Here is an 18,515-nt window from a genome sequence, read left to right as displayed (position 1 = left end):
AGCAGGGAGGCTTTCCAGGGAATGTCATCATATCAACCTGTGGCAACAAATGGGAAGTGAGAGGGTAGGAGGCACAGGTGCTCTTGGAGAGCAAGTGATGACAAAGACTGCCTGGAATGACCCCACGGCACAACCACTGTGTGCTTTGGTCCATGATGTTCAACTAAGGCATTTGACTATGACGGATTTGCTAAGGGAATACAGGGAAAGGACTAGGGAGCAGCCATACACCCGAATGTTGGGGACTCGCTCCTTTTTAGCTGGGTCACATATATGTTGAGATAGCAGAAGCCAATTCAGAAGAAAAGTGGGCACTTTCTGGGGTGCAGTATGCTTAGCACTATGGATTTGAGCTTGGGGTTAGAGGAGCACCATGGCCTGCCTTTCAGGAGGACTCTGCTAAGCGTACAACAGTGGTCCCCGAGAAAGCTGAGCCTGTACCTCTTCCCAGGCCTCTCACAGAGAGGTGACCAAATGCTTTTATTCACCTTACTCAGGTTAAATTTAAAATATTGTTCTTCTAGTAGCCAAGTTTCCAGGGCAGAGGATAATCACCACCTTAAATGGAAATAAATATGAGGTGGGGAAAGTTTTGATTTTTTTTTTAACCTTAGCTGGGTATGGTGGCACGTATCTGTAATCGCCACTCAAGTTCAAGACCAGTCTGGACAAGGGATCCTGTCTTAAAAGCAAAACCGGAAGATATCTACCTTAAAAATAATGCTGGCACCCAACTGGGTCAACACCCACCATACTTCCTCAACTTTCCTATAATAAAGTTTAGATGGAAACAAGGGTTGTAGGAGGAACTAGCGATAGGGTTAGGTTTGGGGTAGGAAGGTCTACAAGGTCAGGTGAAACAGAATATTTAACTATGCAAAGACATACATGCATAATTATGTAAAGATATACATGTGTAACTATGTAAAGATATACATGTATAACTATGCAAAGACATACATGTATAACTATGCAAAGACATACATGTATAACTATGCAAAGACATACATGTATAACTATGCAAAGACATACATGTATAACTATGCAAAGACATACATGTATAACTATGTAAAGACATACATGTATAACTATGCAAAGATGCTTTGCACTTTTTTAGTTATGTAAAGATATGTTGCTGTGCCCGCCTAAGGCACCTGATTGGTCTAATAAAAAGCTGAACGGCCAATAGCGAGGGAGGAGGTATAGGTGTGACTTCTGGGCAGGAAGAATTAGTAGGAAGAGGAATTTAGGCTCTGAGAAGAAAAAGAGATGCCAGGGCCTAACCAGACTTGAAGGAAGCAGGAAAGCAGGGCATACAGAATGAAAAAAGGTTTTAAAAAAATGTGAGGCAAAACATAGAGGAATGGAAAAACAGGTTAAATTAAGTTAAAAGACCTAATGGAACAAGCCTAAGCTAAGGCCGAGCTTTCATAATTAATAATAAGTCTTTGGATCTTTATTTGGGAGCTGGTTGATGGCCCAAAGAAAATTCCAACTACAGAAAGGCAATATAAGGGGAGGTTCAGGGTGTGTCGTCAAAGTTTTCCCATAGGAATAAACTCTTTGAAGCACACACAGACACCCAACACTACATGCATGTCCTTGATTTGTCTTGCATTGATTTCAGACTCTTGACATATTTAACTATCAAACATGTCTTATGGCACCAGTTAAGACTGCAAGTTTTTGAGATAAATTGCATCGTGTGCCTGGTCCCCATTCCCTACTCTTCAGGTCAAAATTCTCTCAGTGAGTCCAGACTCTTGCAGCGTCCCAAATATTTGGATGCCCTTAGTTGTGCACTCTGTAAATGGACACTCAACATGTTCACAGTGAAAATTTAAGGGCTCAGAGCCCAGTGTCAACACATATTTTTACTTTCGCAGGTCTGCACTCTAGTGGGACTGCTTGGATTTACAGAAGCATGGATTTCTTTCATAGGGTGTTTTTGGTTATTTTTAAAACAGTGAGATCTTTGGAGTTTGACCTGGGCACAGAGCCCAACCCCAGACTCTGGATAATAACCCCTAACCTCTCCACAAATCCCCATCCCTATTTGCAGCACAGGCAATAGAAGCTGAATCTGAGATACCACGTCATCATCTACATTGTCAGGCTGTAAATTAAAATCAAGCTCGGGGCTTCTTAGTGGACAGACTGGCAAGGCCAGGAGCGGATCCTAGGGTAGCTAGCAACCCTAGAAGGCAGAATTCCTTTCATCACCTTCCCTTCCCCAGCCGAGGTGATGGAAATGCATTTATTTGTACGTGGGCCGAGTCACGCACCCCGAAAACCTGTACTTAAGGACTGGGGCTATTTGGAGCAAAGGGCACAGACCACGCCGGGTCCACCTCGTGGTTCAGGTGTGTGCAGCAGCGCGTCCCTAAGGCTGTGGCTTTGTTCTCGTGAAAGCAGGAGCCCGAAGAGCACACGCGAGGGCGGCAGCGTTTCCCGACTGCTGCCTGTCGTCTCCGCAGCTGCCGGGGTAGCGCGGGAACCTCGCCGTCGCGACGCGCGGCCCGAGCCTCCGGCTATGCGGGAAGAGCAGTCCCGGCCAGCCAGGCCTGCTTCGCCAAGCTGCGCTCGGGGAGGCCGCGGCGCGGGGGCCTCACCTCACCGCGTCCCTCCGCCGACGCGGGCGGCCCCACGCGCGCCAGCCGGGCCGCCAGTCCCACATTCCATCTCAAAAATAATACACACGTGTGCTGGTAAACAAGCGCGCGAGCCTCCGGGGCCGCGCGTCCCGGGCCAGCCCATGCAGCGCGCCCCCTCCTCCCGCACGTGTTGCCAGGCTCCGCCTGCGGGCTTCGGCGCAGCTAGGCTCCGCCCTCTCCCCGGGCCCCGCCCCCGCTCTCCGGGCCCCGCCCAGTCCGCCTCTCCCCGCCCCCCCCTCCGGACCTGAGGCCCTAGCGCCCGTCGCACCAGCAGGCGCTCCTCCGCCGAGGTCCCGCAAGTTTCTTTCCCTGCCGGAGCGAGCCGCCCAGGTCCGCTCTCTTCCTCCTTTCCCTCCTCCCCGCACGATCCACCCCCTCTAGTCCTCCCGCCGTCTGCGCGCGCCGAAGGCTGTCTCCAGGAGCGTCTTCGTTCTCTTCCCCCCCCCCCTCCGTTCTTCCAATTTTACTCGATTGTTTATTATTTGCTGGGGGCGGGGGCGAGGGGTAGAGAGGGGCGTTTGGGGCCCCGGAGACTTGCGGCGGCGGCAGCCAGTCAGCGCGCGGCGTGGCTTGACGAGGAAGAGGCGCAGCGAATGGCGACGCGGCGCTGGGGCTCCGGGGTCACGCGCGTGTAGAGACAATGACATCATCTGTTTGTACGCGTCGAACTAGCTTGGTGCAGGGGCGGAGCCGCACGTCACTTGAGTGACGGGTCGCGCGCAAAGCCTGGAGGCCGAAGGTTCAGCGTAGGCGGCCTTTGCAGGCGCTTCTCCGCTGGTTTTTCTTTTTTTTTTTGGACTGGGTTGTTGCGGAGCCCCGACTTTTATCTGCAGTGACTTGAGAGGATTTTGTTTTGAAAGTGTGCATGTATCAGAATGGGTAGACTTTTTGGTATGCATGTCACATGTGGAGCAGGAAAGCACACGCGAACGGTCTAGAGGCACGGATCGTGGGATAAGGGCTTGCGAAAGTGCTAGTTGAAGCCTAAAGACTTAAGCCCGTAGTCAGCTGCTTTACCATAATAAAACCGTAGCCCGCTTCCAGTTCGGTATCTGCTCCCGCTTTCAGGACTGGGGCGCACTGCACTTGTCTTCCTAAGTTGCACTTTGCCCGGTTTGCCTTGAAATCTGTGAGAAGCGAAACGCGACGGTGGTTGAACGTCCCAGGTGAGAGTCCAGCACACACCTTTCGGTGCCTATTGCCAGGCGCCACTAGCCTCGCTGGCCAGTGTTTCCACGCCAAGGTAACCCTTGTCATCTGAGGTTAGAGTCTTATCTCGGGTGTTACCGGGTGTCGGGTTCTAAGGAGGAACCCGATACCAGGGCGGGCTCCGAACCCGATGTCCGACGCGCAGGCCAGGGACCCGCGAGCCAAATGCTGGCCCTGGAGCGGAAAAGGTACGCGACTGCGCACCTCGGTGCTCTCTAACTTGCCCGTCCGTCCCGGGCCGGCGTGGTGCCGTGCGGTCGCTGAAGTTCCCGGGAGCGAGGAAGACGCCGGGACGGAGGGCGGCGGGAGCCGGCCGAGCCCTAGCTCGCGAAGCGCGCCCGCCCCCCCCCCCCCACTCCCGCAGCCCCGCGCAGGCGCGACTGAGCACACACGCGCACTCCCCCACGCACGCACGGCAGCACTCCCGGCCCCCGCCCCAGCCCTCCCCCTGGGCGGGGACCCGCCCCGTCGTCAGCCTAGGTTGAGGCTCCCTGCTTGTGTCTATAACTTTGTGCTGCTGCCGCGGCCGCCCTGCTCGGGGAAGGGAGGAGGAGGAATGTGGAAGGCGGCGGCGCGCAGGCTGACAGGAGGTTCCTCCGGCGGGCTGCTGCGGCGGCCCAAGCGCCCCCTCGTCGCCGTGTCCTGGGCTCGCTCGGAATCGTGCGTCCTCCCGCCTCGTCCCTGAAGGGAAGGAGCCGAGGTAGGCGCTGGAGCTGTGCAGTGGGGCGGCCGCGTTCCCAGTGACTCCGGATCTGTTTCCGAGCTGGGCCAGGCGCTTCCCTTTCCTCCCCGTGACTCGGTGTATTCCCCCCTTCCCTCCCGCTAGTGTCTTTAAAGGACTTGAGGGAAGGGGGGAACTGTCAAGATGGCAGCAGCGGGAGCAAGGAGGTGATGAACGTGCTGGTCCGGGTTTTCTGGCAGCCCGGGAGATTTGGCGCTTCCCGACCTGTTGGAAGATTTATGTTCCCACTTGCTTCCTCCCTCCCGTTTCTGACCGGGAAGGGGGCGGAGGGCCCCACGTCCCCAAGAAAAGACACCTCAGATCCTTTTGATGGTCGCTCCTGCGGGGTCGGCCCTCTCCTCTCTTGTTGGAAGTGACCCTGGCCAGTTGGCGCCCAGACCCCCCACGCTCGCCCTGCTGGTCCTCGGGTCGAGAGGAAGAGACGGGAGTTGCCTGCGCCAGCCTTAGTCTCGGGCCACTCGTCTGGGAGGGGTGTGCGGGGGGGGGCAGTCCAGGGCCCTGGAAGGGGGGGGAGAAGAGCTCAGGACTCCTGTGACTTGGGCTGCGCCTCCGCGGGAGGCACTTGAGCGGGTCGGAGCGAAACATAAACAAACGCACGCACGCTCGCCCGCCCTCCGGTCGCTGCTGTGTTGCTGGGGTCTGGAGGCTGCCCACTTACAGGCGCGGGCGCCCCTCCCCCCGCCCCCTTCTGTTCCCTCCCCTTACCCCCCCACCCCCCGCCACCTAGCCCGGCAGAGACCTGCAGATCTGGCGACGGCCGCGGGGGAGGGGGCTGCCCGGTGCGCGGCCGTCGATTCGCTCGCGTCTCCCGGGCGGCCTGGCCAGGGGGCGGCGTCTGCTGCGCCAGGTTCGCGGGACGCACGTCCCCAGGTCCGCCCGTTCTAGGAGGAGGAGGCGGCAGTGGCGGGCCAGGAGTCTCGAAGGACTAGGCTCCCGCACGGGATAACCAACTCTCTCTTGGCGCTTCCCTAGGCAGCCGGAGCCTGAGCCTTAACGGCGCCCTGGTCTTCTCCCGCCGCACCCAGCCTGGGCGCGAGAGGACAGCGCAAGAGCCCGAGCCGCGGGCGGCGGGCAGGCGGCGAAGATGGCAGAGGCATCAGCCTCCCCGGTCCCGCTCTCTCCGCTGGAAGTGGAGCTGGACCCAGAGTTCGAGCCCCAGAGTCGGCCGCGTTCCTGTACGTGGCCCCTGCAGAGGCCGGAGCTGCAGGCGAGCCCGGCCAAGCCCTCGGGGGAGACGGCCGCAGACTCCATGATCCCCGAGGAGGACGATGATGAAGACGACGAGGACAGCGGCGGCCGAGCCAGCTCGGCCATGGTGATCGGTGGCGGCCTGAGTAGCACGCTGGGCTCAGGGTTGCTCCTCGAGGACTCGACCAGGCTGCTGGCTCCCGGAGGGCAGGACCTCGGGTCGGGGCCAGCGTCCGCGACAGGCGCCCTGAGCGGGGGCACGCAAACGCTGCTGCAGACCCAGCAGCCACTGCCGCCGCCACAGCAGGGGGCGGCTGGGGGCTCCGGGCAGCCGAGGAAATGCTCTTCGCGGCGGAATGCCTGGGGGAACCTGTCCTACGCAGACCTGATCACCCGCGCCATCGAGAGCTCCCCGGACAAACGGCTCACTTTGTCCCAGATCTACGAATGGATGGTGCGCTGTGTGCCCTACTTCAAGGATAAGGGCGACAGCAACAGCTCGGCGGGCTGGAAGGTGCGTACCTACCAGGGGCTGGCGGCCGGACCTGCCAGGCGCTTACTGAAGCGAGCGTTCTACCCGCGCCCGGAGAGGTTTGGCAGGGAAGCCTCTGTTGTGAGGCTTTTGACGGAGGGGGGGGTTCTTTTCACCCCTGGAGGAGGAAAGCCTGGGGGTGGCCTCAGAGAGGGAAAGGAGGGTTCCGAACAAGCCTTGGGCATGCCTAGGTGAGGAGGCTGTGGGCAAGGGGCACACACTAACGAAGGAAGGACGGGGACATTTGTATTTGCTGGATTACCCCTACTGCGGGGAGGAAGGTCGGCGGCCAACTTTGGAATGGAGGGAATGTAAGTGGGCTGTAGCGAGGACAGTGGGTGGAGGGAAGGGGCTTGTGTGGGGGAGTGTTTGGGACTGCGTTCAAGTCAGTGGCAGGAGCCTGATACTAGCAAACTGAATGTGGATCCTTGGGTCCAACTTGTGCTTGTGCGTGTTGACACCAACAGGCAAATCGATCCCATTAAGAAGGCAGTGATGGCTGACCGTCCTGGCCGGCTCACACGCCTTTCCTGCTCACACCTGTATTCTTTAGAGCTGTCACTCCAGCAGCCCTGCCAGCAGGCAGTCTCTGAAGAATGCTCCGGGGCTTGGAACAGACTGGGTTTGTCACCCTAACGTGTACTGGCTACACTTGCTGCCCCAGTAGAGGCCTATGCTGCTGCAGGCAGTGTTTGAGGCAGGTGTCACGTGTTGGGGACTCGGGGCCCCGAGCTTTACCTATGTGGGAGGGAGGGGGGTTGATAGCTGAGTTGGGCCATAATGGCTTCTACTTATAAATGAGCCAGAGAGAGACTTCTGTTTCTTTTTAGCCTCTGGGGGCACCCACACGTGGTAGGGAGAGGTGAGGAAAGGCTATGACTTCCTGCACTTAGGCATCCGATCCTGTGCCCTGCTGGGCTGCCGTGCTCTTCTGGGCACCATTCCCCTGAAAGTGGCAGCAGAGTCCCCACATTACTGGAGTGGTCACATACCCCTTGCTTTTGCTTACAGTTTTCTTTTTTCCTTACTTGGCTTCCTTGTGGATCTCCGACCTGTGGGTCTAGGTTTTGAGGTGTATAAAGTACGAACAGTTTCTCTCTGTGGAGAGCTGAAGTAGAGCTGTAAAAGCCTGGCAGATGAAGGTCTTCTAAAAAGTGCACGGTCCTGAAGAGAGGCCTTGCTTAGATGGCTTAAAAGCAAAATGTTCCGCAGATCTGCCTGATTCCAGGTGATTCAGATGGTGATGGTACAGGGCTTATGTTTGATCTGCGAGTGTGAGGTGGGGGTTGTTTCCAGAAGGGATGGGCTTCTGATACAGAGTCTTGCTGGTGTGATAGCTCTGAATGCTGCTTTGAAGTGGAGGGCAAAGGTTTGCTTCCCTGTACACTGTCTGGAAGGTGTGTGTAGAACTGAGCAAAATGCACTTGGGAGTTTGGAATATTTCTCAGAAAATTCATACTTGAAAATAAATCCTACGTATTTGAATTAGCTGTAGAGAATCTATTAGGTGAAGGTTACTTAACTGTAAAAATTAACATAGGAAAGGGTTTTTAACCTTTTCTGACGAGTGTGTACGTGTGTCTAAGTCCTCTAGAGGACAACTCTTGGGAGCAGTTTTCTCACCTTGTGTATCCTGAGAGTTGAGTTCAGGTCTTTAGACTTGGTGGCCAGTGCCTTCACCTGCTGAGCCATCTTACAGCCCCTTTCCTCTGATTTTTAGGATTACAAAAGCAGTTTAATTCCATAAGTAGTGTTTCTTGCTATTATGTTTATAAAAATATCAATTTTGTATGTTTGAATTTTTAATTTTTCTAAGATTTATTTCAGATAGTGGTTACCAAAAGTAGCTATATTTTTATAAAAGTTTGAAGATTTCAGTAGAGCCAAGGGGACATAGTCATTTGTGGTTTTGTAGCTGTTTATTTGTTTCAGAGTCTTTTCCACTGCCATCTCTGACTGAAGCTGTACAGAATACTGCAGATAGAATATTTCAAAACTTACGTATTTTAGGGCATATGCTTTATAATTATTTTTACTTTAATTCTAAGTATATGTATCAAGTAATCCTTCAAGACTTGAAGGAATATAATTTAGGAAGTTTTTGCAAGTTGACCTTCATCAAAAGAAGCAGCCATCAGGATAGTCCATATCTTTAATGACGGAGACAGAAGACCCTTAATGCAAGGCAGGCTTTATGTACTGGCTGTGACAGCCAGCCAGCTTTTTTTGTTTCTGGTTTAGCGGTGCTGGAAGAAGAGTAAAGGGGAGAGGGCAGCAGCTAACTGTGACCGTTTCCACGCATCTGAGTTTAAGGACTGCCTCCTGTAATGAATAGTCACTTTGGAAACCTGCACTTCAAGTGCACTACTTTCCTTCGGAGTTATTCTTTAGAATCCTTAACTCCTAAAAATGTCTAGTATTCAGGTTAACTTGCAAACATTTGCATACAGGGAAGGTATACAGGGTTTTAAACTCGCTTCCCTTGTGGCTTTTGGGGCTGAACATCATGTAACTCTGTAACCAGAATTATCATTTGAAAATTACAGAATAAAGCTGGGGCATAAGGGTGCACACCTTTAATCACAGCGCTCAGGAGGCAGAGGCAGGCAGTCTCTATGAGTTTGAGACCAGCCTGGTCTACATGGCAAGTTCCAAGAAGAAGTCTACTCCCCATTCCTCCCTCAAGAAAAAAAGAAAGAAAGAAAGAAAGGCCAGAAAAATGAAAATTACAGGCAGAATTAAAGAATTAGAAAGAGGCTTTGAAAGTTAGAATTCAGACCAGTCGTTTCCAGCACTGGCTGGCTTTTTAGAATCACCTGGGAACAATTGAGAACTACTAGCACTCCGAGAATTTGATGGGATTTGGCTCCTGTTTGGCGGCATCAGCACTCTTGCCTTGGTTCCTGGGTGATCCTAATGTATAGCCAGGATGAAGTTGCTGATGTAGTTCGATCCTTTCATTGGAGAAGAACCTGGTATTTCAAGAGATTGAAAACTGTTCTCAGATCACAGGAGTGCATGGCTAATTAGTGGCTATACAGGTCTAGAGGTCTTGGTCGCTGGGCTTCATCACACTATTTTCTTTAAATTGGTCTTTTAAAAATTTGCTTTCCCAAGAAGCTCAATTGCCCGCTTCCCCCAGACACTTCTACAGACACTGGTGGTTATTTCAGCATCAGAAGGACGCAGGCCAGCAAAGGTGTCATGTTGGGGTAGCTGCATGTCTGTCGGTGTGGTTGCTTAGGAAGCCTGAAGTAGCACTAATGTCAAGAAAGCATTTTAACAAAAGAGGAAGCCCTTGCCCAATGCATGCTGTGCCCGGGAGGGTGATGGCTATCTCCGGCTCCCTCACCTCAGAGGGGACAGAAGTGAACAACCAGGCGTGGTCGTGGGAAGAGGGTACTGTTCCTCTATCAGATTAAGTTTACCTCCAGGGCACTGTAGCGAGTTTCCTCAGTTCCCCTTGAACGGGAGGCCCCAAGGACCCTAGGATTCACCGGGAACTCCTGTTCATGGTTTACTCCCTTTTCCAGATCTCCACACACTTTCATTTCTTAGGGTTAGCACAGGATCCCACTAAACAGCCCCTGGTTTCTGTGGCTACCTACTGTGTGAGGACTTTGCTTTTGTGCAGAGGGCGAGTCTTCACAGTCTGAGTCTCTCATGGGAAAGTGCTGCCAAGGTTAAAAAAAGAGAAAAAGATGAGGGTTAACCTGCCCAGAATGTCTCCAGGGAGGAACCCCAGACCTGGGGAGACTTCAACATACTGTATATTTTTTTTTAAAAAAAAGTTATTTTAATTGCAACTTGTTTTAAATTTTAGTTTTAGATTTCCGACTGCCGTAGCCAGTATTCCATGTTGGTTTATAATTTTGATAGCTGTCCCTTTTGGATGCCACAGGGCCAGTTGTGTGTGAAGAATCTGTCTTCTGCTTGGCCCTCGTTGTTTTGTAATTTCCCCTGGCGGTGCTCTTCGTCAGTGATTCTCGATAGCTGCTTCCTCTTTCTTCAGCGGCCCTGCACTGGGCACTGTTTTCCTCTTTTGCAAAGCTGCATCACTGACCTGTGAGTGAAGAAACTGGACCTTCCAGACTTTGATCTTTGAACCTCATGTAATAGAAAAGACACTTCAGAAGGAAGCCAAGTGTGTGTTTTCATTTGTTTATCTCTTCAGAAAATGAAACTATAGCAGGCTTATTTTTAGGAGACTTTAGGAGGGTTCTATTTTAGGGAAATGATACCATAGAACATGTTGAAGATAAACTTTAGTGCTCTGCTTCTGATTTGTATTTAAACACACCGGATAGTTTTATCTGGAAGATAACGAAAAGGTTTTGTCTACTAAGAAAATCATTTACTTGGACTGGAAAAAAAAAAACCCAAACTTAGCAGACATCAGCCTCTCAAGCCCCTTGATGACAATGCAGGGATCAACCTCGGAGGCCCTGCATTTTGCTGAGTTTTCCACTTCTCTTTCGCTGGTGCCTCAGAGTCCAGATTTCTAGGGCTGGGGAGAAAGTAGAATTTATTTTGTTTTAATATCTCTTTCCTTTGGGAGACAAACTTGATCCTTTTCCTGACTTATTTATTTCCTTTATACTGTGTCACAAATGAGGAGTCTAGGACCAGTTTGCCTTGTGGCTGCTTTAGGAGAGGACCAGACATCCACAAGTGTGTTAGTATCAATTGATAGGACAGCTTGGTAGTAAGTAAAGGTGGCAGAATGAGAATCACTCCTATCGGTTCTCATTAATTCAGCGTGTATTTATTAAAAGCACACTGTACACACAGGGCATTCTTCCCAGCCCCAGGGATGCTGTGGTAAAATATGGCAGATAAAACTCCAGTTCAGAGGCGTTTATGTTCTAGAGGGGAGAGACAGGCTGATAACATGAAGTCTGCTCCGTGAACCTGTTCTTGTTCACTCTTGGCATTTTGCACATCTGTATTTCTAGACTTTTCTCCATGCCTAACCTCTGCCAAGAGTCTATGACCAATGGCAAAGTAGGCATTGCCCTTGGGTGGCTACTCTTCAGCTCTTGCAGGTCACTTTGAGCTTGCTATATGGATGCAAGGCTTCTGCAGCATGAGGCCCAGAGTTTGAGTCTGTGTGAGAGAGAGTCCACCTGTATTGGAGCCCACCTACAGCACTGCACAGACGTGCGCTCTTCAGATTTGTTGGTGAGGCCTGGAGCGTGGATGCCAGGCCTCTGAGGGGTGGCACCTGATAGAGCTGACCCATCTGCCGTGCTGTTCATTTACACTTAGAGCCAAAGGGGCTCTTAAGAGATCTGCTCCTTTTTTCTGGTGAAGTATGAGGGCAAGAGCTCATGTGTGACCGGGTCAGAGTTTCACAGCTTTTTGGGGTGTGGTTAAAGTGTGCTCACAGGAGTTGAGGGCGCCACTGCTGTGTAGAGTCTGCTGCTAGCCATTGTGGCTTCACAGCTGCTCCTGACAGTACAGTTTGCTTCCAGTTCTGCAAGCTCCTACTGCATTCGCTCTCCCTGGCTCCTCCCCCTTCCTCGGCTGACTCACATGAGGGACTGGTTCTGTTTTCCATCGCCGCCACCAGCACTCTTAGTTCACCTTGCTGAAGAAGTCCTCTTAGGCTTTCTTGCCAACTCATGCCGTGACCCCTGCCTGGTTCTTCATATCCGCCTTTGATGCTCATATATTCCCAGTGTCAGAGACCGGCAAGGCTATGCGCTGGCACTAGGGGACGGCTTTTGGTTCCTTGTGTCCTCAGCCCAGAGGGTGGCCTTCTTCTGAGATTCTTGTTGCTGAAAGTTGAAACTGTGACTCAGGACTGAGCTGGCCAGGTGACCTGGATACTTGCAGATGTGAGGGTGTCAGCAGCCTTAGTCCCCATGGCTGTGATGTTGACATGATGTGGTGTGAAGGCGGAGTTTCTGGTAGTATTTGTTTCTTACTATTAAAGTCCCAGAAAACTACACACCAGAAATGGGAGGAAGAGTGATGGGTGACATTTCATTAAGGAAAAGATGAAGTCAGGTGTGCCCGTGGTCCCCAGCACCATCCGCATGCCCTGCCTGAAGCCAGGTGTGCCCGTGGTCCCCAGCACCATCCGCATGCCCTGCCTGAAGCCAGGTGTGCCCGTGGTTCCCAGCACCATCCGCATGCCCTGCCTGAGAGCCTCTGAACGATTGTCAGCAGGTCATGTCTACTTCTGCGCTCTCACGGGAGCACAGCTGGTCAGTGAAGTGAAGTTGTTGTGATCTTCTGTATTTGGGGACATAAGCCTTGGAATAAGTCACTTGTGAAGGAAGAGGGGATCTCAGTCAGTCAACGTGACAAGTCACTTCAGCAGGGCCAGCCTGTCAGTTTTCTGAGTTGGTTAGGCAAGCGACTTGGATAGAAGACCCAGATTCTGATTACAGCCCTGTCAGAGAGTCTCAGTAACTTTGCTCATAGTACTCATGACCCAGACCACTTTCCTCCCCTTCCCTGCTTAGGAAGCCCAAAGGAGCAGACAGTGCCTGTGAAGGCTGTGTGTGCTAGGTCTGACCTGGTGGAGTGCAGTTGTCTGGCTGGAGGACACTGCAGGCTGCTTTAGGCTATGAGTGCCCTACTTCTCAAGGGTGCTTTGAGATCTTTCTTTTCTCCTCCTCAGTGCCCAGTGACTGTTTTGAGATAACACTGCAGTGAAACAGACGAACTTCTCTGGTTGGCCGTGGTCAATCTAGCAGTTGTGCTTGGCCCCTGGCGAAGAAGCCAAGAGAAGCCGGGTTATCTTGGGGCTCCTCAGACCTGAGTTGTCAGATGTACCCTAGTCTAGTGGTGAGGAAGTGCCTACAGGGCAAAGAAGGCACATGGACAGTTGGAGGGGGCCAGGCCAAGGCGGGAACTCTGCACCCCAGCCAGCATCTCAGACATCGTTTTCCCTCTGAAATGAGCCGGTGACAGAACCCACGGGGATGCGTGTCAGTGTCTAGCATTTGTTCTGAAGTTTATTGTTTGTTTCTTTGAAGGCCTGTGTGTGTGTGTGTGTGTGTGTGTGTGCCTGTGTAGGGAGGATCCATATTATATTTCTTCTGGCAGTTCACATGTCTCTTACAATGATAATTTAGTTCCTGAAGCCATTTTGAGATTCTAAATTCAGAGCCAGCAGAGGGAGTGCCCAGGTCTTCAAGCTGATTCAGAGTATATCTTTCTCTGTCTTGGTAAAGAACTCTACTATAGAGTGCTTTCGTGACTGAATGTCATCATTTGTAAAGGGTAATTTGAGGTGAAGATTAAAGACCTAGTAACTTTTTAAAAGAAAGCCTTAGTTTTCTAAGACCCGTGATCACTTCCTATCTAAAATAGTTAAATGAGAGTTTTCTTAGAGTCTTGCTTTCTATCCCAGGCTGTCCTTGAACTTGCAGTCTTCCTAACTCAGTTACTGAAAGCTAGGGTCACATGCCTGTCTGCTACTCTCCACTAGTATGCTTTTAAAGTACTTTCACTGCCGTTTGCTCCTTAGCATATCTAGTCCTGATATCTGTAGGAATAATCATTTATGCCTAATACCAAGGCACTGGGGAGATGGCTTAAATGGTGAAGTGTTTACCATGCAAGTTTGAAGACTTGAGCTTGACCCCAGAGTCCACGTAAAGCTGCATGGTAGCCTGCGGAGGTAGCATGGGTGAAAGCACTTGCCTCAGAGCATGAGGATCTGAGTTCAAATCCCAGTAAAAGGCCAGGACATCACTGCCTGTGCCCCTAAAATTGGGAGAAGGAAGTAGAACTCCAAGAGCTTCCTGGCCAGCTTAGCCTCGAAAAGCAAGTGTCTGGTTCAGCGTCAGCCTGTCTTGAGACGGTAAGAGCCACTGTAGAAGACAGCTGCTACGTCCCACAAGCCTCTGATGTGCGTTCATGAGCACATGTGCCTGACTGCACACTGGTGTGTGGTGGGCACTTGTAATCCCAGCCCTGGGAAGTAGAGGCAGGTAGACCTGGAGTGCTGTGGCTTGGCAGCCTTGGTCTAAGGGTCAGCCCCAGACCACTTAGAGATCATGTTTCAGCAAGCAAGCAGGTAGAGCGACCTGGAAAGCGACAAACTAGGTTGACTCTGGCCACCACATGCATGTGTACACACACACACACACACACTTACACACACGTTGAGATGTATACCTAATACGGATCTTTTATAGATCGTGTTAAAATTAGTGTTGTTTGCATTGTGGTCCTTTGATATTTTCCAAGCCCTCCCAGAGTCCTGTGAGCCTGAACAGTCTCTCTAGTTGAGTTCTGTTAGTTGTGGTCCTGGGGAGACTGTTAACTCTGAACTTCTTAATAACACTGTGGTGCTGTAATCTGTCATCACTCTTTGTCCCCCCTGCCTTGCGATGATAGTTTTATTTAAATTTGGTGATTGTAATGAGTTGAATAGTGAATTTCCACAATTCACGGCTACCTGGAACCTCAGAGTGTGACCTTATTGGAAACAAGGTAATTGTGATCTGCTGAGCACTCCTGTGTCCCAACCCATCAACAGTGTGATTTTGTTTCTGTTTATTTGCTTATGTTTAGCATTGATCCTAAGGGAAGGAAATCCAGGAGAAGGCAATGGTTTAAGATCACTGAAAACAGCTTGGGATTAAAGCACAGCCCTTGCCCTTTCTTTTATAAGCTCTTCTGCCTCCTGGAGTGCATGTGGGACACAATAATTTAAAAGTTAAGCAGCAACCGCTTAGAAGTTTCTGTGTGCTGTTTGCTGCGCACTTTACTGTGCTGTTCGCCAGTGGCGCTCACATTAATTCTGCAGAGTACTCCTGACCAGGGCTCTTTGGAGCTGTGGCTGATAGCAGCTAATGCCTCTGTGAGCTGCTGTCTGGGTGACTTTTCCATTGCTGTGAAGAGGCCGTGGCCAAGGCAACTTACAGAATAAAGCCTTTAATGACTTGCAGTTTCAGAGAGCGGTCCATGCCCAGCCTGGCAGGAAGCATGGCAGCAGACAGGAAGGAATGGTGCTGGAGAGCTTGTATCGCGAGACGTAACTATGAGACAGACCACTAACTGGGGATGGCATGGGCTTTTGAAGCCTCAAAGCCCACCTCAGTGACACACCCTTAGCAAGGCCACACCTTCTAATCCTTTCCAAACAGTTCCACCGGCTGGGAACCAAGCATTCAAATATATGTGAGCCTGTGGGGGGCATCCTCTTTCAAATCACCACAGCGAGTGAGGAGTGAAGGTGGGCTGTGATTTAGCCTCTTTCCCTGGATATTTTCTTGGATTGAAAACTCAAGAAATCTATACATGTCTGAGCCTTTAGTGGGAAAATAAGGGAACTTGAGACTTCTGCTTTAAGTCTGTAGATTTAGCAGTTCTGCTGTATGGTTTACTATGGTCGTATACAGAGGGTACTGTGTAGAAACTGTAGGGTGGCGGTAGTGTTGGCCATTCTGTTTTCTCTGAGGTACTTCTGCTTCCAGACGACAGGACATCTCTGCATTTGCAGCAGGTGGACAGATGATGGCACAGTCCCAACAAAAAAGTAGGTTTCAAGAGAAAAAAAATTTTTTTTTACAAGTTCCTGGCAGAAGTTTGGCTTCAGAATCAGATTTCATAATTAAAGGTATTAAAAATATTTTTCTGAGGTGCTTGACTCTTTGCAGCGCAGTTATTAGTGGGTTTAGCGGCAGGCTGCCAAGACAGACAGGGCTGTTGCATAATATGCGTTGCCAGCCAGGTTAGGTTTATCTCTACTGAGGGGCCGGCTGCTTTTGTCTTCAAGGTACTGTGGCCGAGCAGGTCCCAAAATGCTAGTTTCAGTTGGCCACAGAAATGTATTTGCCATGTGCTAATAGAATATAGTGGCAAGCAGAATGCTATCACTTGTTATTCTGTGTCTGCTGGGGAAAGCTGGGCTGTGGCGTTCCTAGTGAAGGTAGGCCACTGATGCCTGGAGAGTTTCCAGACGATGCACTGAGCCCCTTTGATAGCGGCAGTGTGCGGGTTGCCTCTGCCTGATAACTTGAGCAGCCAGCATGCAGACAGGGCGGGGTGAAGGCCGGAGGGCAGATGAGATGGCAGGTGGTGGTGCCCACAGTAGCCTTTTAAATGAGGGTATAACTTTGGGTGTAAACCTGACGTTTAAAGGTCCCATGAAATTATATTGGCTTGAGTTTGCTTAGTGTCTCCTTGGAAACTGGTGTTGTGATCTAGTGGAGAGCTGGGGTCCGTCCGTGCTGGAGTGCTTTCCTAGCCGACCAGAACAATGTGCATAGCGCAGGCATTCATTCAGGCTGCTCAGATCTCAACTGCCTTTTTCCGGAAGTAGTTTTATTAAACTTAAAACTGGTGTCTTTTCACCATAAATTATTCAGAAAATTACCTTGGCTCTGTAGGTCATAGCAAGCTCACACTGAGTGATGTTTAAAGCCTCCTGCTTGTCACCCTCTCTAGATTTTTTATTTTAGTTCTCCTTAATATTATTTAATATTCAGTTGTGCTAATTTTCTTCCTTGTTCTAACAGTTTTCCAAAGCAAAACCCTTTGTCCTGAATGTTTCCACTTGAATCTTCGGGGTATGTGTGTGTGTGTGTGTGTGTGTGTGTGTGTGAGTGAGAGAGAGAGAGAGAGAGAGAGAGAGAGAGAGAGAGAGAGAGAGAGAGAGAGAGAGGCGCAGACAGACAGACAAGCAGAAAGGGTCTTACTATGTAGTTCAATCTGGCCCAGAGTTGAAATCCTGCCTCCTGACTGCTGAGATTTAGCATCAAGTCACCACTCCCAACCTCCGTTTGAACTTTTCATCCCACTCTTTTAAATATGTTCACACGGTAAAAACTCCCCAGTTAGAACGGTCAGTGTTGCGTGGTCCTTCCAGTACTCACACCTTTAGCTGGCTCTGGGCCTCCAAGCCAGTGTTCTTTTCCAAGTTAAGGATTTGCTTAATTTCTCTCACGTTTCATACATGTTCATTGAGTTCTGTTTTTTGTTTTCTTGTTTCCCTAGTCATCTGTTTCTTTGGTCACTTGAGAAGGGCCGTCTCTCTTGACTGGTTCTTTTTCTGTATAGCCCCATCAACAGCTTTGGTTTGCTGTTTACCAATACACATATTGTACAAATAGTAGCCCATAGGATAACACAGTTTGAGGCAAGTAATTTTTGAGCTGAATTGAAGCTATGAGTTCATGCATTCATCTAAATTTCTTTAGGAAACACAAAAAGATCAGACCAGCTGCACTGTTTATGTAACCCAAGAAGCAGGCCTGGAACTGACGACTGAAAACATCCTGGTCCTGATGTTGTGAGTGGTCTTCCTGCAGATGCTCTTGGTGTGCTTCTTTAGACACTGGGACTCTTAGCTCAGTTTGCTCACTTCCTGGGTGAACTGGTCTACTGTTTCTTGAAATTAGTGTCCTAGATCAGGCCTTCTATCTGCAACCCCATCCAGTAAAGATAAGTTTACAGTCTTCTCTTTGAATGGGTGCATGTCCTCCGCTGAACTGAACTATCTCAATCAGTCCTAGTTAGTTTCCTCCTTTCCAAGAACAATTCTTATTTCAGATGGAAAGACTCTGATTTTTGGCTTATTTTAGGCTTTAATCATGCACAGTTGCTGAGGTATTATTTGAACCTCGACTTGGGCAAGGGTTAATAGGTGTTCTTTGACAGGTGGGAACGGATTTATTCCAATAATCTCATAAAATCAGAGCCTGCTTCCAATTATGGGATATAGTTATGAGTTTAAGAATTTTATAGATATTTTTGGAAAAAAATAGATCAGGTGTATCTTTGTGTAGCTCAGAGAAACAAGCCTGAAATTGACCACTGGAAATGTCCTAGGCCTGATTATTAAGGCAGCCTGCAGCAGATGCTGATGTGAGATTTGTGGGTACCCATCCTGTGTCAGTGAGGCACCATGTCTTAAATTAGGGAGGCTCTATGTGTTAGTGGAAACCATTGACTTTCTAAAATAGGTTTTAAAAGATTACCAAGTGTATTTTTAAATAAACATTGCAATTTTCATTCGAAGATTTAAAGATCTCATTTAAAGATGTTTATATTCTATAATCAAATTTTAATTGACTAACCTGTTTAAATTTTTCATGACGTAAAAATACACCTAGAATTTTGTTTGTTATTGGTCTTGGTTTTAAAGAGACAGGACTGGCCTTAAACTTGCTGGTGGTCCTCCTGCCTCAGCTTTCCAGGGGTGGGATTACAGGTGTGACTACAC

The 18,515-nt window shown here is 50.1% G+C and overlaps 1 protein-coding gene across 2 annotated transcripts in view; it reads left to right on the top strand.

Annotated features, from left to right (window-relative positions):
* Positions 1-4,321: 4,321 nt before the first annotated feature.
* Positions 4,322-18,515, top strand: part of Foxo3 (forkhead box O3) — a 92,258-nt gene continuing 78,064 nt past the window's right edge. The window contains exons 1-2 of one of the 2 annotated variants that reach the window (XM_057759431.1): positions 4,322-4,563; positions 5,578-6,307. In XM_057759431.1, the coding sequence (XP_057615414.1) occupies positions 5,690-6,307 (618 nt within the window). In that variant the 5' untranslated portion in view covers positions 4,322-4,563; positions 5,578-5,689. Of the gene's footprint in view, positions 4,564-4,634; positions 4,752-5,577; positions 6,308-18,515 lie in introns of those variants that run through there. The other variant, XM_057759441.1, reaches the window with a different exon arrangement.

The sequence above is a fragment of the Chionomys nivalis genome, chromosome 2 (genome assembly GCF_950005125.1).
Source record: "Chionomys nivalis chromosome 2, mChiNiv1.1, whole genome shotgun sequence".
NCBI lineage: Eukaryota > Metazoa > Chordata > Mammalia > Rodentia > Cricetidae > Chionomys > Chionomys nivalis.
This window is presented reverse-complemented; position numbering and strand designations above follow the sequence as displayed.